General features: G+C 55.4%; 4 protein-coding genes and 1 non-coding gene across 14 annotated transcripts in view; 2 read left to right on the top strand and 3 right to left on the bottom strand.

The window, feature by feature from the left end:
• The first annotated feature begins 1,832 nt into the window (after positions 1-1,832).
• Positions 1,833-7,931, top strand: PLK3 (polo like kinase 3). 4 transcript variants are annotated; one of them, XM_063699346.1, is made up of 15 exons: positions 1,833-2,594; positions 2,761-2,868; positions 2,957-3,073; positions 3,540-3,669; positions 3,763-3,850; positions 4,674-4,769; positions 4,869-5,067; positions 5,182-5,308; positions 5,517-5,608; positions 5,848-5,941; positions 6,080-6,163; positions 6,256-6,418; positions 6,567-6,696; positions 7,186-7,299; positions 7,407-7,931. In XM_063699346.1, exons 1-15 carry the CDS (start codon positions 2,385-2,387, stop codon positions 7,596-7,598), a joined length of 1,944 nt encoding a protein of 647 aa, XP_063555416.1. In that variant the 5' UTR covers positions 1,833-2,384; the 3' UTR covers positions 7,599-7,931. The 4 variants fall into 4 exon arrangements, 2 of the variants coding, with proteins under 2 accessions (XP_063555416.1, XP_063555415.1); XM_063699345.1 differs by having other exon boundaries at positions 1,908-2,594; positions 5,848-5,965; XR_010131286.1 differs by lacking the exon at positions 6,567-6,696 and having other exon boundaries at positions 1,905-2,594; positions 5,848-5,965; positions 7,407-7,544.
• DYNLT4 (dynein light chain Tctex-type 4) lies at positions 7,834-9,361 on the bottom strand. Of its 2 annotated transcripts, XM_063699353.1 has the most exons (3): positions 9,263-9,361; positions 8,722-8,776; positions 7,834-8,613 (listed from the first exon to the last, which is right to left on the bottom strand). In XM_063699353.1, the coding sequence occupies exon 3, from the start codon at positions 8,604-8,606 to the stop codon at positions 7,944-7,946; it is 663 nt and encodes a 220-aa protein (XP_063555423.1). In that variant the 5' UTR covers positions 8,607-8,613; positions 8,722-8,776; positions 9,263-9,361; the 3' UTR covers positions 7,834-7,943. The 2 variants fall into 2 exon arrangements, with proteins under 2 accessions (XP_063555423.1, XP_018872877.2); XM_019017332.4 differs by having other exon boundaries at positions 7,860-8,617; positions 8,722-9,346.
• A 380-nt stretch (positions 9,362-9,741) lies between these two features.
• BTBD19 (BTB domain containing 19) lies at positions 9,742-17,523 on the top strand. 6 transcript variants are annotated; one of them, XM_063699351.1, is made up of 8 exons: positions 9,742-10,852; positions 12,176-12,212; positions 12,517-12,570; positions 14,005-14,064; positions 14,956-15,024; positions 15,098-15,229; positions 15,334-15,459; positions 15,598-17,523. In XM_063699351.1, exons 1-8 carry the CDS (start codon positions 10,767-10,769, stop codon positions 15,730-15,732), a joined length of 699 nt encoding a protein of 232 aa, XP_063555421.1. In that variant the 5' UTR covers positions 9,742-10,766; the 3' UTR covers positions 15,733-17,523. The 6 variants fall into 6 exon arrangements, with proteins under 6 accessions (XP_063555421.1, XP_055203295.1, XP_018872888.1 ...); XM_055347320.2 differs by lacking the exon at positions 12,517-12,570 and adding an exon at positions 12,588-12,704 and having other exon boundaries at positions 12,176-12,389; XM_019017343.4 differs by having other exon boundaries at positions 12,176-12,389.
• Positions 17,524-17,723: 200 nt separating this feature from the next.
• The window catches only part of PTCH2 (patched 2), a 28,168-nt gene continuing 23,360 nt past the window's right edge, over positions 17,724-22,531 (bottom strand). Inside the window, exon 22 of the mRNA XM_055347303.2 lies at positions 17,724-22,159. Coding sequence (XP_055203278.1) covers positions 22,079-22,159 — 81 coding nt within the window. The 3' untranslated portion in view covers positions 17,724-22,078. The remainder of the gene's footprint in view (positions 22,160-22,531) is intronic.
• LOC115932096 (U5 spliceosomal RNA) lies at positions 21,338-21,452 on the bottom strand. The gene has a single exon (XR_004068441.3). It is a non-coding gene; the product is annotated as a U5 spliceosomal RNA (small nuclear RNA).

Raw genomic sequence — 22,531 nt, 5'->3', positions numbered from 1 at the left:
ATCACAAGGTCAGGAGTTTGAGACCAGCCTGGCCAATATGGTGAAACCCTGTCTCTACTAAAAAATACAAAAATTAGCTGGGTGTGGTGGCACGAGCATGTAATCCCGGCTACTCTGGAGGCTAAGGCAGGAGAATCGCTTGAACCGGGGAGGCGGAGGTTGCAGTGAGCCAGGATCCCATCACTGCACTCCAGCCTGGGTAACAGAGCAAGACTCCGTCTCAAAAAACAAACAACAAAACAAAACAAAGTAAATAATGGTGCAAAATTGAATATGCCTTTTTGACTCTCTAAATGCCTCAGATCCATTTACCCTGGGGATTTGTCCTTTCTAGCCCCACCACCATCTCCCCTCTGGAAGACTGCTGACCTATAAGGATAAAGACCAGAATCTTGAGCAGGCACTTAGGGTCTTCCTGCCCATCCCTATCCCCAACTCCCCCTCAGTAATTTTGGCTACTAGTATTTCTCCACATCTGAGGCTATCGTGGGTCTCCCTTCAGTGGTCATGAAGGACAAGGTTGGAGAAGTTTGCCCTCGTGAGTCTGATGAGGGATTGGGTGGGATCCCTCTAATAGCATATGGAGGGGGATGAAATGGGCATGAGACCAAAGGCCAGGAGAGCAGCAAGGAGCTGTGGCAATCATCCTGACAAGAGACTGTGGCCCAGGCCAGGGTGTGAGGGGAAGATGGAGCCAAGGGGATAGATATCAGAGCTATTTGGGAGATAAAATTGGCACAAATTGGGTACTCAGCAAATATTTGTTGACTTTCCTGGCTACTCTTTCTAAAGTAGGCTCTTCATTTGCTCTTCTGTTTATTCTTCCTTCATAGCACTTTTCACAGCCTGCAATTACCTTGTTTATCTGCTTGCCTATTGTCTGTTTCCATCAAGCAGAATGTAAACTAAATGAGGGCTGCAAGCTTGGTTAGTTTTATTCGAGATAGTGTCCAGCACTTAGCAGATGCTCTCAATAAATCTTTGAGGAATGGCATGGTAATTGATTGGCTGGCACAGAGGGAGGGCAGACAGGTGAGAGACAAGGCCAGGAGGCCTGTGGTCCTGGGCCTCTGTCTCTGGCCCTGGGAAGGGTGGGCATTGCGCAGGGATCTAGGGGTCCACATGGTCCAGAGACTAGCTGCCCGAGTGCCCGTGTCTAGCATTTGAGAAAATCCAATTCCCAGCCAGGCAAGGTGGCTCACGCCTGTAATCCCAGCACTTTGGGACGCCGAAGCGGGCAGATCACCTGAGGTTGGGAGTTCCAGACCAGTCTGACCAACATGGAGAAACCCCGTCTCTACTTAAAAAAAAAAATACAAAATTAGCCGGGTGTGATGGCGCATGCCTGTAATCCCAGCTGCTCGGGAAGCTGAGGCAGGAGAATCGCTTGAACCTGGGAGGCAGAGTTTGCGATGAGCCAAGATCGCGCCATTGCACTCCAGCCTAGGCAACAAGAGCGAAACTCTGTCTCAAAAAAAAAAAAAAAAAGAAAGAAAGAAAAAAGAAAATCCAATTCCCATTCACTTTCTGGCCTCTGGCTGCTGACCCAAGCCCGGGGGTATTTTCAGAGGAAGGGAATTGGGGACCTCGGAGGAACCCGAAATTTGCCCCTCAAGAGTGTAGAAGTGGGTAGCGGAAGATGTGGCCTGGAGCATGGTAAAAGCCTTGAAATTCCAGACTCTGCTTGACTCCTAAACCTGGCAAGGCAGCCCTCGGGCCAGGCAAGCCAGGCGCGAGACTGTGTCTTCCTTCCAGGCCCTAAAGAGGGCAGCACTGGGCCGGGCCCCGGGCGAGGGCGAGGGACACACGCGGTCCGGCACACTGAAAGGGGAGTGTCGGGTAACATGCCCGGGCAAAAGCGAGCGCCGCCCCTGCCTCTCCGCTGCTGGCTGGAACGCTGATCCATCTAGTTGCTGGGGAGACGCCCCCAGATGCCCGGGCCCCACTCGGACTTCAGCACACATCCCGAAGGATGGGGAAAGAAAGAGGCCCCCATGAGCGGGACTCGCAGTGGCCAAGGAGGGGTGAGAGGCGGACAGGGATCAGCTGGCCCCTGCGGCCTGGTTGCACCTGCATGGTGACGAGCTGCCGGGCTGCGCCCCGGGGCGCGGCGAGGAGGCGGGGTCTGGCAGTGCGTTGGGTGAGGGAGGAGCTTCTGGGTGATGTAAGGCCGGGAATGGGAGTGGCCTCTCCTCGACTCGCTGCTAGGAAGGGGGCGGGACTCTCGGTGACCAGACGCCGGGGAGGGGGCAGGCGTTCATTGATAAAAACGCTGGGCTCCCCTGGGCGCGAGCGCAGCGTAGCAAATCCAGGCAGCGCCACGCGCGGCCGGGGCCGGGCGGAACCGAGAAGAAGCCGGGACCGCGCTGCGACGCGCCGCCCGCATGGAGCCTGCCGCCGGTTTCCTGTCTCCGCGCCCCTTCCAGCGTGCGGCCGCCGCGCCCGCTCCCCCGGCCGGGCCCGGGCCGCCTCCGAGTGCCTTGCCCGGACCTGAGCTGGAGATGCTGGCCGGGCTACCGACGTCAGACCCCGGGCGCCTCATCACGGACCCGCGCAGCGGCCGCACCTACCTCAAAGGCCGCTTGTTGGGCAAGGTGGGACGAGGGACGTCCGCGGGGTGGTGATGGTAGAGGTGGGGGTCCCGGCCGGCCTCTTTTCTGGCGCCGAGCAGGGCGTGGGCACTTGACCCCCAACGCGGGGACGCCCGCGGGCCAGACTCGGCCCCCCTGGAACACCCAGCCTGATGCCCCCTCTTCACAGGGGGGCTTCGCCCGCTGCTACGAGGCCACTGACACAGAGACTGGCAGCGCCTACGCTGTCAAAGTCATCCCGCAGAGCCGCGTCGCCAAGCCGCATCAGCGCGAGAAGGTGGGTCCAGGCTCAGCGGGCGAGGGGTGGGGTGGGGACGGTGGCATGGGAACCATGGAAGGATGACGACTCCGCGCCCTCATCGCAGATCCTAAATGAGATTGAGCTGCACCGAGACCTGCAGCACCGCCACATCGTGCGTTTTTCGCACCACTTTGAGGACGCTGACAACATCTACATTTTCTTGGAGCTCTGCAGCCGAAAGGTGAAAGATGGTGATTCCCGCAGGGATGAGAGTGAGGGAGAGAAGACAGTCTTTTTTTTTTTTTTTTTTTTTGAGATGGAGTCTCGCTCTGTTGCCCAGGCTGGAGTGCAGTGGCGCGATCTCGGCTCACTGCAATCTCTGCCTCCCGGGTTCAAGCAATTCTCCTGCCTCAGCCTCCTGAGTAGCTGGGATTACAGGCATGCACCACCACGCCCGGCTAATTTTTGTATTTTTAGTAGAGACAGGGTTTCACCCTGTTGGTCAGGCTGGTCTCAAACTCCTGACCTTGTGATACACCTGCCTTGGCCTCCCAAAGTGCTGGGATTACAGGCGTGAGCCACTACACCCAGCCGAGAAGACAGTCTTAAGACCCAAAGCTGGGGCCCTGTTTCTTCCTCAGGGAGCACAGATGGAGGGGGAAGGGGAGGGAGGGCTCATCAGGGGCTGAGGCAGTGGCTCTCTGCAGTCCCTGGCCCACATCTGGAAGGCCCGGCACACCCTGTTGGAGCCAGAAGTGCGCTACTACCTGCGGCAGATCCTTTCTGGCCTCAAGTACTTGCACCAGCGCGGCATCTTGCACCGGGACCTCAAGTTGGGTGAGACTCCTGAGCCTGGAGGATGGGAGGTTGGGGAGGGAGGGAGGGAGGGAGGAAGGAAAGAATCTGACACACCTCTCTTTCCCCATCTAGGAAATTTTTTCATCACTGAGAACATGGAACTGAAGGTGGGGGATTTTGGGCTGGCAGCCCGGTTGGAGCCTCCAGAGCAGAGGAAGAAGTGAGTTTTGAGGAAAGGGGCCCTGTGTGTGATACAGATGACATGCGTGACAGACAGTGCATATGTATGTGGGAGGCAAGGTGACTGCCTGATGTGTGCATGAGATAAATGGGAAGGGATGATGGGCTGTTTATGCATGTGTGAAGGTGGAGGTGGCAGCCTGTGTTACCGAGACCGGTGGAGAGGGGGAGGATCCTATAGGTGTGTGACACAGATAGGGTAGGTGACTCTGAGTCCCTGAGACAGATGGGGGTATACAGATTCTTGGAGGCACATGACTTACCCTTTGTGTGGATGGGGGAAGGTGACAGGCAGCGTGTATGTGTGTGTGAGAGACTGAGAGTGTGGAAATGGTGGGATATGACATTGTGGGTGTAAGAAGACCCTGCTGTGGCCATCATACTTTGTGTGTGTGACACAGATAGCATATGTGGCAGATGAGTGTTTATGGGGGTTGTGACAGCTGGTGTTGGCGTGTGTGTGGCACAAACCGTGGGAGGTGACAGCCTGATGCCTGTCTGACAGACAGGAGTGCAGGAAGGGGGAAGGGATCAGCTGTGGACTCTCTGTGTTGACCCTAGAGGAGAGGACTGGGCTGGGGGTCAGGCCCTCCCCCTGTCATGAAGAGCAGCTGAGCAGCTGGGCCAGGCGGGTGGGCGGGGACTCAGCTGCCATCCCTGGCATCCATTGTCCCAGGACAAGCAGGAGTTCTCTGGCCTTTGGTGACAGGCAGCTGCTTTGTCTGGACTCACAGTGGGGGAAGGAGTCGGGGGGCTGCTGGGCTGGGTCTCAGCCTTCTCTCCTCCTCCCCACCCTCTTTCAGGACCATCTGTGGCACCCCCAACTATGTGGCTCCAGAAGTGCTGCTGAGACAGGGCCACGGCCCTGAGGCGGATGTATGGTCACTGGGCTGTGTCATGTGAGTTGCAGGGTCCAGGTTCAGCAGCAGACAGGTGGTGGGTGTGTGGGTGGAGCATCTCCTCCACTTTACTCCTGACCCCTTGGCCCTGCCCTATAGGTACACGCTGCTCTGCGGGAGCCCTCCCTTTGAGACGGCTGACCTGAAGGAGACGTACCGCTGCATCAAGCAGGTTCACTACACGCTGCCTGCCAGCCTCTCACTGCCTGCCCGGCAGCTCCTGGCCGCCATCCTTCGGGCCTCACCCCGAGACCGCCCCTCTATTGACCAGATCCTGCGCCATGACTTCTTTACCAAGGTCTGTGGCTCCTCAGACCTCTAAGTCCATCTGTGTATTCCCAGGGATTGAAAGGGGGCAGGTGACAGGACCCCTGGAGCCTCTCTTCTCTGTTCACATGGTTCCCCTCCCTAGGGCTACACTCCCGATCGACTCCCTATCAGCAGCTGCGTGACAGTCCCAGACCTGACACCCCCCAACCCAGCTAGGACTCTGTTTGCCAAAGTTACCAAGAGCCTCTTTGGCAGAAAGAAGAAGAAGAGTGAGTCTGGGGTGTCAGTGGGTTGAGTGGGCAGAGCAGTAGAGCAGCTTGTCACATTTGTCTTGGGTGTGTGAGTGTGGGTGCCTGGAAACTCCTGGGGAGAGCATGTGCAGTACAGGCACTTGGGGAGGCCAATCTCTGTGTCATCCCTGTCGGAAGTGGAGGGGCTGGGCAGGATACTGAGGACGGTATCACCCTTCACCCCCAGGTAAGAATCATGCCCAGGAGAGGGACGAGGTCTCCGGTTTGGTGAGCGGCCTCATGCGCACATCCGTTGGCCATCAGGATGCCAGGCCAGAGGTGAGGCGCTCACGTGGACACTGTTCCCCTGACTCACCCCCACCCTAGCAGCTGAGGGAAGCCCGGGATAAAAGAGGCTGCTGAAGCATCCAGCCTCGTGGTGGCCTAATTGGCTGTGTGTCACCAGCCTGGCGGGGCTGACCTGGGGTGCCCTGGGAGCCAGGGCAGGGCCGGGCCATGGACTCAAGGGTTTGGATTTTGGGGCCTGTGTCACTCCCTTTCCCTGCCCAACCCTCCAGGCTCCAGCAGCTTCTGGCCCAGCCCCTGTCAGCCTGGTAGAGACAGCACCTGAAGACAGCTCACCCCGTGGGACACTGGCAAGCAGTGGAGATGGTGAGGAGCCAGAGAGGATGCGAGGTGACAGAGGTTGCTGGAGCTGAGATCAGGGGCCAGAGGGAAGGAGTGGGCAGAGGGGCCTGGCCTGGGTCCTGGGGTGCTAATTCCTAAATCTCAGTGCCCTGTCTCCTTCAGGATTTGAAGAAGGTCTGACTGTGGCCACAGTAGTGGAGTCAGCCCTTTGTGCTCTGAGAAACTGTGTAGCCTTCATGCCCCCAGGTAAGGTTGGGGTCTGGTACATGCTGCTGTGGTGGGAGTTCTGTGGCTGGGAGGCCAGGAGCAGGTGCTGACTCCCTCCTCTCCCATGACAGCGGAACAGAACCCGGCCCCCCTGGCCCAGCCAGAGCCTCTGGTGTGGGTCAGCAAGTGGGTTGACTACTCCAATAAGTTCGGCTTTGGGTATCAACTGTCCAGCCGCCGTGTGGCTGTGCTCTTCAACGATGGCACACATATGGCCCTGTCGGCCAACAGAAAGTAAGTGCTGTTATGGGGTGCCTTGTATTCAGGCCACTAATCCAGCAGGGCCGCACCCTCGTGTGTGCTCCTGGGCTCAGGGGTCTGGGTTTCTCAGAGGAGGGGCATTGGTGCAGGGCTCCCTCTGACCTCTGCCTCCCCATTCTAGGACTGTGCACTACAATCCCACCAGCACAAAGCACTTCTCCTTCTCCGTGGGTGCTGTGCCCCGGGCCCTGCAGCCTCAGCTGGGTATCCTGCGGTACTTCGCCTCCTACATGGAGCAGCACCTCATGAAGGTGTGAGGGCTGGGGCTGTGGTACATTGAAAACTAACCCATCCTGGCCGGGCGCAGTGGCTCACGCCTGTAATCCCAGCACTTTGGGAGGCCGAGGCGGGTGGATCATGAGGTCAGGAGATCGAGACCATCCTGGCTAACAAGGTGAAACCCCATCTCTACTAAAAATACAACAAATTAGCCGGGCGTGGTGGCGGGCGCCTGTAGTCCCAGCTACTCGGGAGGCTGAGGCAGGAGAATGGGTGAACCCAGGAGGGGGAGCTTGCAGTGAGCAGAGATGGCGCACCATTGCACTCCAGCCTGGGTGACAGAGCGAGACTCCATCTCAAAAAAAAAGAAAAGAAAAGAAAAGAAAACTAACCCATCCCGATCCCTCTGATTCCCCCTTGGTGGTGGTTGGGGGTGCTGAAAGCTAGAGGATAAGGCATACACTAATTGGGAGGGGGCTGTCTCACGCTGGATCAGTGACCTGCCCCGATCCTTCTCCCAGGGTGGAGATCTGCCCAGTGTGGAAGAGGTAGAGGTACCTGCTCCGCCCTTGCTGCTGCAGTGGGTCAAGACGGATCAGGCTCTCCTCATGCTGTTTAGTGATGGCACTGTCCAGGTAAGAGCCTATCCAGGAGTTGCGGGAAGGTCTGGGAGGCCCAGGGTGCCGGGGAGGAAGCTGGGCCCGGAGCCTAGGTCCTGACCACTGTCATGCTCTGTGTGCAGGTGAACTTCTACGGGGACCACACCAAGCTGATTCTCAGTGGCTGGGAGCCCCTCCTTGTGACTTTTGTGGCCCGAAATCGTAGTGCTTGTACTTACCTCGCTTCCCACCTTCGGCAGCTGGGCTGCTCTCCAGACCTGCGGCAGCGACTCCGCTATGCTCTGCGCCTGCTCCGGGACCGCAGCCCAGCCTAGGACCCAAGCCCTGAGGCCTGAGGCCTGAGGCCTGAGGCCTGTGGCCTGTGCCTGTCAGGCTCTGGCCCTTGCCTTTGTGGCCCTCCCCCTTCCTTTGGTGCCTCACTGGGGGCTTTGGGCCGAATCCCCCAGGGAATCAGGGACCAGCTTTACTGGAGTTGGGGGCGGCTTGTCTTCGCTGGCTCCTACCCCATCTCCAAGATAAGCCTGAGCCTTAGCTCCCAGCTAGGGGGCGTTATTTATGGACCACTTTTATTTATTGTCAGACACTTATTTATTGGGATGTGAGCCCCAGGGGGGCCTCCTCCTAGGATAATAAACAATTTTGCAGAATTGGACTCCCCCTCACTCGCAGTAGAGCCCGTGGACCGTGGCCACCGCGAAGAGCGAGGTGTTGGTGTAGGAGACCGAGGCCAGCCCATCGCGCGCCACGTCCCAGAGCGCACGGCTGACCACGTGAACGCCCTGGCCCGCGCGCGGCCCCAGCACCACACTGCACACCAGCTTGTAGCGTGGCGGGCTGAGCTCGCGCAGGCGAACGTGCACCTGCTCGCAGAGCTCCCGCACCAGCCGCGCGGCCTCGTCGCTGGAGTAGCACGCGTCGTGCAGCCCTGCGGCCAGCGCCGCCTCCAGGGCACGCTGTGCACGTGCAGCCTCCCAGCGCTCCCCGGGCACTGGCTCCGTGCGGCAGGAGGGCGCCACCCAACGGGCGGGCGCCAGGGGCAACCCTGAGAAGCTGACCCTTGAGCCCAGAGGGGGCACCGGGCCCAGGGATGGCCGCCGACCCCCAGGACCTGCGCCTGGCCCGGCCAGCGAGTTGCGGCGGGAGAAGGACGCGGCCAGGCCCAGCATGGAGCCCCGGCGCGAGGCCGGGCCCGGACCTGGACCTGCCGGTCGGGCCTCATCAATGCTGGGCAGGCAGCCTCGGGTCCGCACCGGTGAGGGTTTCCGCCCGGAGTCTCTGGCATTCTCCTCCTGGCGTCCCGGGGGCAGAGGCCTGCTGGCCATGGACCTGCTGGCTGGAGGACCCACACTCAGGGTGGCCTTCACCGGGCATCTGTCTACCCACCCCAGCCTCTTGCTCAGTGATGTCAAGGGTTTTTACCTTCCACCCCCTTCTTACCTGTGTTTTAGAACAAGTGGATCAGATAGTCCCAGGCTGCCTGGGTTCCTAGGTGCTGAGAAGGTTAAAGGCTGTTAGACACATGAGCAGGGGACAGGAGGCTGCTAGGACTGGGATCCTTGGCTAGTCCCTGCCGACTGAGCTCCTTCTCTGGGCACTATGGAAGTTAGCCAGGTACGCTCAGAGTCTTAGAGACTGCCATTTCTCCCTTCCACCCGACTTCTCTGGAAGGAGAGGCAGGCCTCTGCCTCAGCCTGGACTGTGGAGGCGGAGCCTCCAACCCCTAACCAGGAAGGACTGACAGACTCAGCTCCTTCAACCCCACAGATCCTTCCAGCCCTGGGGGTGTTGAATCCAGTCATCTTCCACCCAGATCTACTCTAGGGTGGCTGGCACAAAGATCTCCCCTACACCTGGCCCAGGCTGAGGGCAGATGACTCATGAAGCCCCCTTCCACCTTCTGCCTTTGGCCTCTGATCCCACTTCCTCCAGAATCAGTTCTGAGATGGCTGCCCTCTGCTCCCGAAACTCCCTCAGGCACCTGAGTCACCCGCAGGCTTTGGCTTCTGAGTTCTGTCCTGGCTGCACAGCCCTGGCCCCGCTGGCCTGAAGGGCAAGTGGGAGGGGAAGGACCTGTGTTGTGGAGTTGCCATGGGTTGCTAGAGCAAACACTCCTCCCTCCCAGGATCCCTCCCTCCAGTCTGGCTCTGGCTTAACCTGAGAGCATTGTTACTGTGAGCATGTGCTGAGCGTGGGGTGCCCCTGAGTCATCAGGGAGAGCGGCCGACAGGGTCTTGCAGCTTAGAGGCAAACTTCCTAAGCGCAGGCGACAGAGGGGCAGATGTAGAGCAAGGCTGTGGTCAGAAAGGCTTTGTCCTACCCCAGGACTCTTGACCCAGGGCCCATTTTCTCCCCTTGTGGAATGGCCAGATGACTGGCCATTCGTGAACAAGTCACAGAGGCCTAGGTTAGGGGGAGATCTTGAGGCTGCGGGGGTGGTGGCTCAGGAATCCAGAGTCTGGGCCCACAGGAAGGAACACGTCATGGCTCTGTTGTCTCCCCATCGGCCTCGACAAGGACAAACATTTCCGCTCCCGGAGCAGAGTTAGGGTGGGGCTTGGATGACTTCCTCAGTTCAGGGCTATGTGCGGGGGAGGGGAGGCCCATTGGCTCAGCTGGTAGGAACCAGGCCTTATAAAGTGGCAGTGACTCGGCGGTGAACCCCGAGTCCAGCCTCGTGACCTTTGCTGACCCAAGTGTCCTGGGGCTTGTCCCTAGCTGGCTACACCTCTAGTACCTAGGTTTCCCCAAAGTTACATTTCAGAGATGGTAGAGGCTGTGACACCTCTGCCAGGGCTGACAACTCATGTGACTCCTCCTCTGGCAGGGATGGGACTGTCCCCTCCCAAACAAGCCAGGTCGGGGCCCTGACCCCTCTATGGGGGCGAGGATTTTCCCTGTTGAGTGGGGGTTTCCCCGGCCTGGCTAACCGGATCCTGACCCTGTGTGCCTGTGGAGGAGGGAAGGGTTAGGAGGGCAAGGAGTTTGAACTCTGAACCTAGGGCAGGCTCAGCTTCGGGGGCTAAGACCCTCGTATGGCGCTTAATGCCCCTCTAAGGGCTGAAGTTTTCCCTGGGCCTGCCCGGGAGATGGGTGGAGTCTCTTCTCAGGCCAGCTCCAGTTTCCATGGAAACCCACAGGCTTCCCACCCCGTCGGCTGCCTGGGCAGACTCCCAGCCAGGGCCTCTTTCGCCGCCGCCACCGCCGCCAGCCAGCCAGCCAGCCAGCTTCTTCCCAGGACCATAGGCCACTCCAGCCTCAGCTTCTCCTGGCCCCCTCCCTGTGTCTGTTCCTGTCCCCGAGCCTCTGGCCTCTGATGCCTTCAGGAGCTTGGGCCTCTCCTGCTCCACTCCTAAACTTCAGCTTCTCAGCAAACAGGCCTCCCAAGTCCCTGCTTCTCCCTCTCGGGCCTTGCTAACCTCACCAGCTCTAGGGCCTGGCCAGGCCTCCCAGGCTCCCTCCTCCACCCCCACCCCTTCTCACTCATGGAGCCCCTGGGACTGGTCGTGCATGGGAAAGCTGAACCTTTTTCCGCAGCACTCCGAAGCCTTGTCAACAACCCGCGATACAGGTGAGGGGTGGGCCCTGCCTGCGGGTTTTTCTTAGCTGGCTCTGTGGGCCCCAGGACTCTAAGGAGGCCCTGGTGAGAAGAGGCTGGGAATTAGAACTTGGCCATCCTCCCTGGTGAACTTAGGCTGTGGGGAGGTCAAATGTGGAACATGGCTACTGGTCACTCAGTGTCTGTGAGACCCTGAGGGCCAGAGGCAAGGCTGGCGGGGTCCTGGGGGCTAGAGCCAGGAGCTGCTGTGTGAGCTCAGGCAAAGCCCTTCCTTCTTTGGACTTTGGCCCCTGGCAGAAGAAAATGATTCTCAGCCCCTGGGATCCTTAGAGATGGTGGGTCATGATTCCCCTCCTCCCTCCACTCACTCAGCTTGGTATTGAGGCCTCACTGCTAGAAGAAGAGGAACAGATGACCTGTTCTGGGAACTGAGGCTTCACAAGAAGAACAAAGCTCCAGAGATTGAGCCATAGTCCCTGACAGGAAGCCTTGGGGGTGCTGGCTGCTCCCTGCTGGCCAGGATGCCAGTGGTGTCTGAAACCAGGGGTAGAGTTTACAGGAGGCTGGGCTGCTCAGGAGAGCTAGAATGAAGCTCTCTGTCCTCATGGTCTCAGATCTGAGCTCTTCCCCAAAGGGTGGTGACTTCCATCACCCTGCTTCTTTGGGGTCACAGTCTGGTCTGGGTAATGTGAACCCCCCAGGCTTTGGACCTGGGACTAAGAGGCTCTAGGAGGCTCCAGCCTCATCTGCCTCCTATCCCCTGCCTTGTTCAGAGGCCCAGAGCTGGGGCCGGAAGTGATCATGAAGATGGAAACTGTGGTCTGGCTCATGATGGTGCATCACTGCTGTGTCTATTTGCAGTCGTTGTGCACTCTGTGCCCTACACCCCCACACCCTCCTGTCTGGAGGAGGGCTGAAAAAAAGCTGAGTTTGCAGCTGGTGGAGGAGGAGCCAAAAGAAGCTTCCCTTCCCCCAAGACTCAGGCTGGGGAGGAGAGGGGAAGGTGGGATCAACCTTGCTTCTATTAGCCCAGATGCCCCTCAGTAATCAAGCATAGTCATCTCCTCTGAGACCTGAGGTTTAGGATTATTGTCCCATTTCATGGGTGAGAAACCTGAGATTCAAAGATAGGAAGTCACTTGCCTATGGTACCCATCAGGTGGAGCTGGGACTAGAACTCAGGGCTTTGGGTCCCAGACCTTCTGCTGGAGGGACGAAGCCCTGTCTCTTACATTCTGGTTAGGAAACTAAGACCCAGAGTGGGCAAAGGCACAGCCCAAGTTGCACTCCGGGTGCTGGCCTCCTCCCCGCTGCCTCTCTGCCTCTCTCCCACAGTGATGTTTGCTTCGTGGTTGGTCAAGAACGGCAGGAGGTATTTGCCCATCGGTGCTTGTTGGCCTGTAGATGCAACTTCTTCCAGCGACTTCTGGGCACAGAGCCAGGCCCCGGGGTGCCCAGTCCTGTGGTGCTAAGCACTGTGCCAACTGAGGCCTTCCTGGCAGTGCTGGAGTTCCTATATACCAACAGTGTCAAGCTGCACCGCCACTCTGTGAGCCTGCTGACCAGGGGCCTGGGTGGGAGAGGTGGGGGGTGCCAGAGGCAGGAGTTTGCCCATTACACTGTGGGCACAGGGTAGGGGAAACTCCCTTCCACTCCCCCAACCACCCACTCTACAGGTGCTGGAAGTGCTGACAGCGGCTGTGGAGTATGGGCTGGAGGAACTGAGAGAGGTGGGTTTTTGTGCCAGGTCCCTGTCTCATTTCCCTTGCTTCTCACGGGCTCACTTCCCGCCCTGCCTCACACACACTCTGGCCTGGAGAGGAACGTGTGCCCACACAGAGAGAAGTATGTATATCTCTCCCAAGTAAGTAGGGCATGTATGTGTGCCTGTGTGCAAAAGGATCCATGCATGCCTGCCTTGTGTGTGCTGTGGGAAGAGGGGGTGATTATGGCTGGTGCTGTAGATACAAAGATATCAGCCTTGATCCCTGTTCTCCAGAGAGGGAGAGGAGACAGACACATGAAAATGCTTACCTGGGTGGCATAAGAAGTGTGATAGAGGCCGGGCGCGGTGGCTCACGCCTGTAATCCCAGCACTTGGGGAAGCTGAGGCAGGTGGATCACTTGAGCCCAGAAGCTCCAGACCAGCCTGGGCAACATGGTGACACCCCATCTCTACTAAAAGCACAAAAATTAGCCAGGCATGGTGGCACACACCTGTAATTGCAGCTACTTGAGAGGCTGAGGCACAAGAATCGCTTGAACCTGGGAGGCAGAGGTTGCAGTGAGCTGAAATCGTGCCACTGCATTCCAGCCTGGGTGACAGAGCAAGACTTGCCCTCAAAAAAAAAAAAAAAAAAAAAAAGGAAGTGTGATAGAGAAGCGTGAATGGTGCCGAGACTGTATGGGGGGCCTCTCCAGTCCCGCCACTAGGGAGAGGAGAAGACTTCCCAGAGGAGGAAACATTTGTGTTGGATCTGGTAGAACAAATAGGATTTTGTTCCTAGGGGAAGTGGGAAGATGGTATTCTAGTCACAGAGGCACCAAAGGAGCTAGTGAGACATTTGGTGTGTCTGAACTGTGAGGAGAGGGCAAGATGAGACTGCAGAGGACGCCAGGGCCTGGTTCATGTAGGGCCCTCAAGCTTTTGGACTTCTTTTAAGCAGAGGGCAGTGGAGATTCACTGAAGGTTTCTGATAAGGGAGGGAAGAATTGGAAACTCAGGGAAGAAGGGATTGGAAGAGGTGGAGAGGACTCACTAGTCCAGTCAGGAGGCTAGTGCAGCAGTCAAGAGATGAGAGATGTCACGGATGAAATTCAAGTTTCTGCTAAAAATAGAAGTATCCTTGAGTCAGGAAGGGAACAAGTGGAGGAAGATAAGCATCCTGAAAGAAGGGGAGAATTTTGCATGGCCTTTATCTGGTTTTGATTAGTGGCGAATGTACTAGAAGGTGGGTGGCTGGGCTTGGTTTTGCTAGTCTCCAGTTCCTGTAAGCCTGCTGTCTCAGGCTCTAGCAATTCCCTGCCTCCCCTGGCCTGGGTCAGGATGGGTCTGGGGCTGCTGGGTGACTCAGCGCTCCAAGCCTGCTCACTGCTTCTGGGGTGGAACTAGTGTCTTGGAGCAGGGACACCGCCACCCAACCCACATTCATTTCTGTTCCCAGCTGTGCCTGCAGTTTGTGGTGAAGGTGCTGGATGTGGAGTTGGTTTGTGAGGCCCTGCAGGTGGGTGCTGCTGGACAGGCATGGTAGGAGTCTGGCTCTGTGTGTGGAAATGGGCTCCCAGCACCTGGGAGCCTGGGCCTGCTGTGTCTGGCCTAGAAATGACTTGGGTACATGGTGGTGGTGGGGGTGCTCCAAGGATGTTTATAGGATGAATTCTGTGCCTAGATCTGTGGGATCCTGGGTGTATCAGCAGGGTCAGGTGCAGGAGCAGATGTTGAAGGGGCTGGAGGTCTTTGCTGGTCTTCTCTCTGTCAGGGCTGGGGAATGGTTCTCAGCTTGACTTGGGGTAGGGAAAGGGTGGCTGTAGACTTTAGAAGTCAAGCCGGGTCAGGCACAACGGCTCACACCTGTAATTTCAGCACTTTTGGAGGCCGAGGCAGGCGGATCAAGAGGTCAGGAGATCAAGACCATCCTGGCTAACACGGTGAAACCCCGTCTCTATTAAAAATGCAAAAAATTAGCCTGGTGTGGTGGCATGCTCCCAGCTACTCTGGAGGCTGAGGCAGGAGAATCGCTTGAACCCGGGAGGCAGAGGTTGCAGTGAGCCGAGATTGCGCCACTGCACACTCCAGCCTGGGCAACAGAGTGAGACTCCGCCTCAAAAAAAACCAAGCCTAGGTCCCAGGTGGGGTTTGAAGGCCATGGCGTGGTCTCCTGTAGGGAAGAGCAGGTTGTAGAGTGAGTCCACGTGTGTGTGTGTGTGTGTTTGTGTGTGTGTGTGTGTGTGTGTGTGTAGCAGGCTTTCACTGGGTCTAGTTTCCTGGAGGGCTGAGGGCCCTGTCAGCCTCCCCAGCTAGGGCTAGGGTCAGGCTTGCAGTAGTGGGTCCCAGTGAGCAGGCTGGGCTACGGCCTCTCCAGTCTCCAACCTGATCTCCCTCATTCTGCTCGCAGGTGGCCGTAACCTTTGGCCTGGGGCAGCTGCAGGAGCGCTGCGTGGCTTTCATAGAGGCCCACAGCCAGGTACTGCTCCCTTCATACTCCTCACCCTACGCACCGCATTCTGCTCCTCCCTGACCCATTTGCCGGCTCGCAGGAGGCCCTCCGGACCCGAGGCTTCCTGGAGCTGTCGGCGGCCGCGCTGCTGCCCCTGCTCCGCAGCGACAAGCTCTGCGTGGACGAGGCTGAACTGGTCCGCGCGGCCCGAAGCTGGGCTCGCGTGGGCGCGGTGAGTGGGGCTGGGGGAGCGCAAGGGCACGGAAGGAGGTGCGGGCCACGAGACTGGTGAGCGGGCGGCAGGACAGGTGCCCGACTCAGGGCTGGCGTTTGCAGGCGGTGCTGGAGCGGCCGGTGGCTGAGGTGGCGGCCCCGGTGGTGAAAGAGCTGAGACTAGCCTTGCTGGCCCCGGCGGAGCTGAGCGCCCTGGAAGAGCAGAACCGGCAGGAACCACTCATCCCGGTGCGGACGCGGGGAACCGGCCCAGCTCCACTCAGCAGGGGGTACAGGGCGCTGGGAGGGGGCAGGAGCGGCCCGGCCCACGGTCCTCGGGGCGAGGGGCCACCGCGGGACTGCGCACTAACTGGCCTTGCTCTGCAGGTGGAGCAGATTGTGGAGGCGTGGAAATGCCATGCCCTGCGGAGAGGGGATGAGGCCCGGGGCGCCGCGTGTCGCCGCCGGAGAGGCACCCTGCCCCGGGAGCATCACCGCTTTCTGGACCTGTCCTTCAAATGATCCAACGCCGGGACTCGCAGGGAGCCCTCGACCCGCCCAGCTGAGCCTGCCCCAAACTACAGCTCCCGAAGTGCTCGGCGTTCGGAGCGGGCTTCCGTTCCCAGCGTGCCCAGTGAGCCGGGCGCCGGAAGAACCGTTGTCTGCCACGCGCAGCCCCTTGTGCGGGATCAAGGCCGTGTGGGCGAGGTGGGGTCGGGCCGGGCAGGGCTTGGGCTGGGCCTCCCTGAGGGGGTGAAACTCGAAAACGAGGATTTCCTTCGCTCCACACCCTCACTCTGTGCCCTGCCCCTGGGCATTGTCGTCTACTAGTCTATTCTGATGACTCCCACATATCTATCTGTTCAGCTCAGCTCCCTCTTTCTTTTCTTTTTCTTTCTTTCTTTCTTTTTCTTTCTTTCTTTCTTTCTTTGTTTCTTTCTTTCTTTTTCTTTCTTTCCTTCCTTCCTTCCTTCCTTCCTACCTTGTTTCTTTCTCTTTCTCTCTCTCTTTCTTTCTTTCTTTCTCTCCTCTCTCTCTCTCTCTTTTTTTTGAGACGGAGTCTCGCACTCTCGCCCAGGCCGGAGGAGGGCAGCGGTGCCATCTCGGCTCACTGCAAGCTCCGCCTCCCGGGTTCACGCCGTTCTCCTGCCTCAGCCTCCGGAGTAGCTGGTACTACAGGCGCCCATCACCACGCCCGGCTAATTTTTTTGAATTTTTAGTAGAGATGGAGTTTCACCGTATTAGCCACGATGGTCTTGATCTTCTGACCTTGTGATCCGCCCGCCTCGGCCTTTTTTTTTTTTTTTTTGAGACAGAGTCTTGCTCTGCCATCGAGGCTGGAGTGTAGTGGTGCGATTTCGGCTCACTTCAAACTCCGCCTCCCGGGTTCAAGCGATTCTCGTGCCTCAGCCTCCTGAGTAGCTGGGATTACAGACATGCACCACAACGTCCGGCTAATTTTTGTATTTTTAGTAGAGACGGGGGTTTCACTATGTTGGCCAGGTTGGTCTCGAACTCCTGACTTCATGTGATCTGCCAGCCTCGGCCTCCCAAAGTGCTGGGATTACAGGTGTGAGCCACCATGCCCGGCCTCAGCTCCTTCTTTCATTCCAGACCTGCCCCCCTGGAGATCGCTCCATGAATGCCCCTCAGACACCACAGGCTCGGCGAGAAATTGATCTCCCCAGCTTTTCCCCAGCTCTGCCCCCATCGTGTTTCTCATTTCCGTGGGCACCCACGCCAGAAACCTGGATCTCATCCTTGCCTTATCCCTCTTCACACCTGCCTTAGGTCTCTTTTTACCTTGTAAGAGACCTTTCCAGTTGGTTCAGTTCTCTCAGCCCCAGGTTCAACCTGTCCTGTCTGACACGTCTCACAGCCTTCCTGCCTTCACTCCAGCACCCCCTCAATCCGTTTCCCACAGTGCAGCCAGACCTGTCTTTGATTGTCAGTCCTATGGGGCTTAAGTCCTGGAACATCCCATTGACCTCCAGGACAAAATTCAATCTATTTCACTTTCAGGGCACTCAAAACTACTAGTGAGTGGTTCCTCACCTCTTCTCTCAAATACAATCTTTGTATAAATTCATTTATCCTGGAGGTATTAGTCCTCTAGCTCCATACTTACTCAGTTACTGCAGACCTCTCTGCTACCTCCTTCATTCACTATACATCTTGTTTTCCCGAGGATGTGAATCTCCCTCAAGAAAGATCCCTGGGGCCTGGAGTGGTGTCTTACTCGTTTCTGCTTCCTCAGTCTCTGTCAGATAATCAGTGCTATGTAAATGTTAAGTAAATGACTTTATTTATTTATTTATGACACAGCCTTATTCTCACCCAGGCTGGAGTGCAGTGGTGCAATCTCGGCTCACTGCAGCCTCAGCCTCCCAGGCTCAAGTGATCTTCCCACTTCAGCCTGCTGAATAGCTGGGACTACAGGCATGTTCCATCACATTCAGCTAACTTTTTTTTTCTTTTTGTAGAGATGAGGTCTCCCTACGTTGCCCGGGCTGTTTTCAAACTCCTGGGCTCAAACAATGGTCCCACTCCGTCCTCCCAAAGTGCTGGGATTACAGGCATGAAGCACCACCACACCCAGCCTATTTCCTCATTTAAATGCCACTTTATTCCATGAAGAGTTTTAAAGGAGCTGCAAAGCAAGATACTGTCAATCTAAAATGAGAGACAGTTGACTATTTAGAAGAAAATAAAGTTAGATTTCTATCTCAGGGACTTCTTCATACAAAAATATATTGTACAGGAGGCCAGGCACCGTGGCTCATGCCCGTAATCCTAGAACTTTGCGAGGCCGAGGTGGGTGGATCGCCTGAGCTCAGGAGTTCGGGATCAGCCTGGGCAACATGGCAAAACCCTGTCTCTAAAATACAAAAAAACTAGCCAGGTGTGGTGGCACATGCCTGTAATCCCAGCTACTTGGGAGGCTGAGGCACGAGAATTGCTTGAATCTGGGAGGCGGAGGTTGCAGTGAGCTGAGATTGTGCTACTGCACTCAGCCTAGGCAACAGAGTGAGACTCTGTCTCAAAAAAAAAAAATATATATATATATATATGTGTATATATATATATATACACACACACATAGATGTGGGTGTATATTATATATACACACAGATGTGGGTGTATATTATATATACACACAGATGTGGGTGTATATTATATATACACACAGATGTGGGTGTATATTATATACACACACAGGTGTGTGTATATATATATACACACACAGATGTGTGTATATATATATATACACACAGATGTGTGTATATATATATATACACATAGATGTGTGTATATATATTGCACAGGGATTAAAGATAGTTATTTCGCATTATCTCTCAAGACAGAAAATGTGCTTAGTAGTACATGGCAGCATTGGTTGGATAGTGGAAATTGAAAATCATCTATATGTCCATTACCAGAAGACTGGTTATATTAACTATGGCATATTCCTATAATATTTAAAAAATCCATGATCTTTGGTGAAAAAAGCACAGAATAGACCAATTACAGCATGATTCCTCTTGTTAAAAGAAAAAAGGTAGCATAGTGATTAAGAGCGTGTCTCCTGGAGCCAGAATGCTTGCATTTGAATCCCAGCTCCGCCACATATTTTCTTTGTGATTAACCTTTCTTTGCCTCAGCTTCCTTATTTATAAAATGGAGATAATGGAACCTATTTAGTAGAGTTTTTAGGAAGATGAAAATAATTTCATAAAATACTTAGAATTGTAGTGGGACAGATTAAATTCTGTATATGTGTTTAGAAAACATATTCATTCATTTGTTCCACAACTATTCATTGAGTGCCCACACACTAGACATTGATTTAGGGTCATGGAATAAGTACATCAGAGAACAAGTCAAGTCAAGTCTTTGCCTCATGGAGCTAACATTCTAAGAGGAGAAACATGCAGTTAACAAGTAAAGAAATGTATGCTCTATTCAGGGAGTAGTTTGTACTATGAGGAAAAGCAAAACAGGTTAAAGAGATAGCTATGTGATGGGAGTGGGACTATTTCGTACAGGGCAGTGATTGTAGACCTCTGATGAGATAACATTTGACAAGAGATCTGCAGGGAGCTATGTGTCATGGGGGAAGGCATTGGAGGGTTTTGTGCAGGACAGTGATGTGTGATCAGATTTAGTTTAAAAGAATAATTTGGGCTGGGCATGGTGGTTCCTGCCTGTAATCCCAGCACTTTGGGAGGGTGAGGTGGGCGAATCACTTGAATCCAGGAGTTCGATACCAGTTCGGGCAACATGGCGAAATCCTGTCTCTACAAAAAATACAAAAATTAGCCAGTGTGGTGGCACGCGCCTGCAGTCCCAGCTACTTGGGAGGCTGAGGTGGGAGAATTGCTTGGATCTGGGAGGTGGAGGTTGCAGTGAACTCAGATTGCGCCACTGCACTCCAGCCTGAGATTGTGCCACTGCACTCCAGCAAGACCCGCTCAGAAAAAAAAAAAAAAAGAATTTGGCCGTTATGTGGAGGACTGGAATTGAGAAGGGCAAGAGCGAGGTAGAAGAGTGATCTAGGGAGAACAGTTAGGGGCTATTGCAATTATCCAGCAAGAGATCTTGGACCAGGATGGCAGCAGTGGAGGTGGTAAAATGTGGTTGGATGAAGCATACGCTTTGAAGGTATCAACAGGACCAGCTGATGGAAGGGAGTCAACAGGACTAGCTGATGGCTGTAAACTGGGGGGTCACTAGCTATCAGATGGCATGTACTTAAAGCCATGGAAGTAGGTGAGCTCCCTTATGGAGAGGGAATAGGAAGGAGGTAGACCATTCTATCAAAATGCTCTTTCTACAGGGCACTTCTCACTGAAATATTATTTATCTGGGATTTATATGATTTATTCAATTTGTTTTGTGTTTGGTTCTATTAGAACAGCTCCATAGGGGCCGGGCACGTTGGCTTTTGCCTGTAATCCCAACACTTTGGAAGGCCGAGGCAGGCGGATTACCTGGGGTCAGGAGTTTGAGACCAGCCTGGCCAACATGGTGAAACTCTGTCTCTACTAAAAACACACAAATTAGCCGGGCGTGGTGATGCGCCTGTAATCCCAGATGCTGAGGAGGAGAATTGCTTGAACCCGGGAGGTGGAGGTTGCAGTGAGCCGAGATCGCGCCACTGCACTCCAGCCTGGGCAACAAGAGCGAAACTCCCTCTCAAAAAAAAAAAAAAGAAAGAAAGAAAGAAAGAAAAGGGCCAGGTGTGGTGGCTCACGCCTGTAATCCCAGCACTTTGGGAGGCTGAGGCAGGCGGATCACGAGGTCAGGAGATCGAGACCATCCTCACCAACACGGTGAAACCCCGTCTCTACTAAAAATACAAAAATTAGTCGGGTGTGGTGGCGGGCGCCTGTAGTCCCAGGTACTCGGGAGGCTGAGGCAGGAGAATCGCTTGAACCCGGGAGGCGGAGGTTGTAGTGAGCCGAGATTGAGCCACTGCACTCCAGCCTGGGTGACAGAGTGAGACTCCATCTCAAAAGAAAAAAGCTCCATAGGAGAAGGAACCTTGTATCTTCACTACATAAACTGTGTTTGGATTCGCAGTCGAGTTGGGGAAAAAAAATCAGTCTGGAAGAGCCACACGAAACCGCTAACAGCTACTATCTCTGGGGATAGAACAAGGAGTTTGGTTGGCGCGATATACCGTCCCTGAACCTCTAGCCACACTAAGGCTTAATTAATGACCGGACGACTTGAAAGCGCCTTCCACTGTTTCTTTATCTTTTAAATCTGCAACGAAATGCAACAAAAACGCGAGAAACAATAGAAGCCAGTCTTACTGCACACTGCAGAAGCCAATAAGCCCCAACTGCAGCTCAAAACAAGGTGTCACGCAAACTTCTGACTTTTTTCTTTTGTTTTAGACTGAATCTCTGTCACTCTGGCTAGAGTGTGCAGTGGCGCGATCTCGCACCACTGCAATCTCCGTCTTCTAGAGTCAAGAGACTCTCCCGCCCCAACTTCTGGAATACGTGGGGGTACCAACATCCAACACGACGCCCGAGTAAGTTTGTGAACATTTGGTACAAACAACAAATTACCACGTTACTTGGTCGTAGTATGTCTAACTTTTAATACTCAAAAATTCAGCCTCGGAAAACACGAGGCCTCAAAAAATTGGATAAAAACTCACAACTTTCTCTCCACGGAAATCTTTAGTAAAAGGCGAAAGATTTGTGCGATTTGAAGAGAAACCAGAGTATGTTTTTCACTTCCGCTTCGAACCTCGCAGGGAGAACTAACACTTAACACACTTATGGTTGTCGGGTGCCTGCGTGGTACGCACCCCCTATATGTAGTTTATGCACACAGATGCGTGTAAGAGGCATCATGCTCTAAAACAGTGCAGAAATGCGCGCACAGAGGGAGTGCAAGCATCGTGAGGGTATCTTTTCGTGTTGCACCATGGGTATGCAAATCACAGGCGGCTCCGGGCTGTTCCGCGCCACCGGGGAAGCCATGGGTTACTGATCTCCTTTGCTCTCCTATGCTCCTCTCTGCTGGTCCTCCTGGGACCCGCACCCCGTGGGCGGCGCCGGGTGCCGAGTCCTTTGCGGAGCTGGTGTTCGTCCCAGGGGTTAAGGTCCTGTCCCGCCGTCCTTACCCGCAGTAAGCCTCCGGGCTTAGAGAGAGGGACGGGGAAACAGACGGGCACAGACACTCAGGGGCACTGGGACCTCACAGGAGGCACGACTCCACCCCTCCTGGAGGAGATGGCTTCCGATCCAATTCACCTCGAAGGGTGATATGGGGTCACGTCAAGGGGAGGTGAGAAAGTGTTCTAGGCAGAGGGAATGGCGTATGAGAAATTAGGGACCCGAAGACCAATTCAGCCTGTCCAGACAGTGGCGCTCCGTGTGTCTGATGAGGGGGTGCTGGGGTGGGAGGCAGAGGCTAGATCTCCTCGGGCCTGGAAAGATGAAGATGAGGAGGCTTAGTGAGGCTGGCTAACTTGCCCAGGGTTACTCCGCTGGTAAGTGGCACTGAGGGCTGACCCCCTTTGCACTATTCTGGCCTGGTGAGCTCTCTCTGCTCCACCTAGAAGGCCCTTCTTGGTGACCCAAACACTGCTGGACCCAAATGCAGCCTCCCTCCCTTGGGCCTGCTGGTTGCACCCCCTACCCTAGGTTCTCTGCCAACTACCCGCTTCTCTTGAGCTTTTTAGGCATTTTAGCGTGGATTCAATTGCAATAGGCGCTTTTTGTTGTTGTTTTTGTTTTTGTATCTTTTGGTCAGAACATGATTTCCTGGCCTTTGTCCAGGTGGGGTGGGATGTGAGAAC

This window comes from Gorilla gorilla, chromosome 1, assembly GCF_029281585.2.
Source record: "Gorilla gorilla gorilla isolate KB3781 chromosome 1, NHGRI_mGorGor1-v2.1_pri, whole genome shotgun sequence".
NCBI lineage: Eukaryota > Metazoa > Chordata > Mammalia > Primates > Hominidae > Gorilla > Gorilla gorilla.
The sequence above is the reverse complement of the archived record's forward strand: the minus strand, read 5'-3'. Positions and strand labels throughout refer to the sequence as shown.

Bases quoted from the DNA above. Each gene is read 5' to 3' on its own strand.
- DYNLT4 (XM_063699353.1), bottom strand. From the start codon at position 8,606: ATGGCCAGCAGGCCTCTGCCCCCGGGACGCCAGGAGGAGAATGCCAGA.
- PLK3 (XM_063699345.1), top strand. From the start codon at position 2,385: ATGGAGCCTGCCGCCGGTTTCCTGTCTCCGCGCCCCTTCCAGCGTGCG. The intron at 2,595-2,760 runs GTGGGACGAGGG...CCCTCTTCACAG, and splicing joins AAGGCCGCTTGTTGGGCAAG to GGGGGCTTCGCCCGCTGCTA. The intron at 7,300-7,406 runs GTAAGAGCCTAT...CTCTGTGTGCAG, and splicing joins TTAGTGATGGCACTGTCCAG to GTGAACTTCTACGGGGACCA.
- BTBD19 (XM_055347320.2), top strand. From the start codon at position 10,767: ATGGAGCCCCTGGGACTGGTCGTGCATGGGAAAGCTGAACCTTTTTCC. The intron at 12,390-12,587 runs GTGAGCCTGCTG...TTTTTGTGCCAG, and splicing joins TCAAGCTGCACCGCCACTCT to GTCCCTGTCTCATTTCCCTT. The intron at 15,460-15,597 runs GTGCGGACGCGG...CTTGCTCTGCAG, and splicing joins GGCAGGAACCACTCATCCCG to GTGGAGCAGATTGTGGAGGC.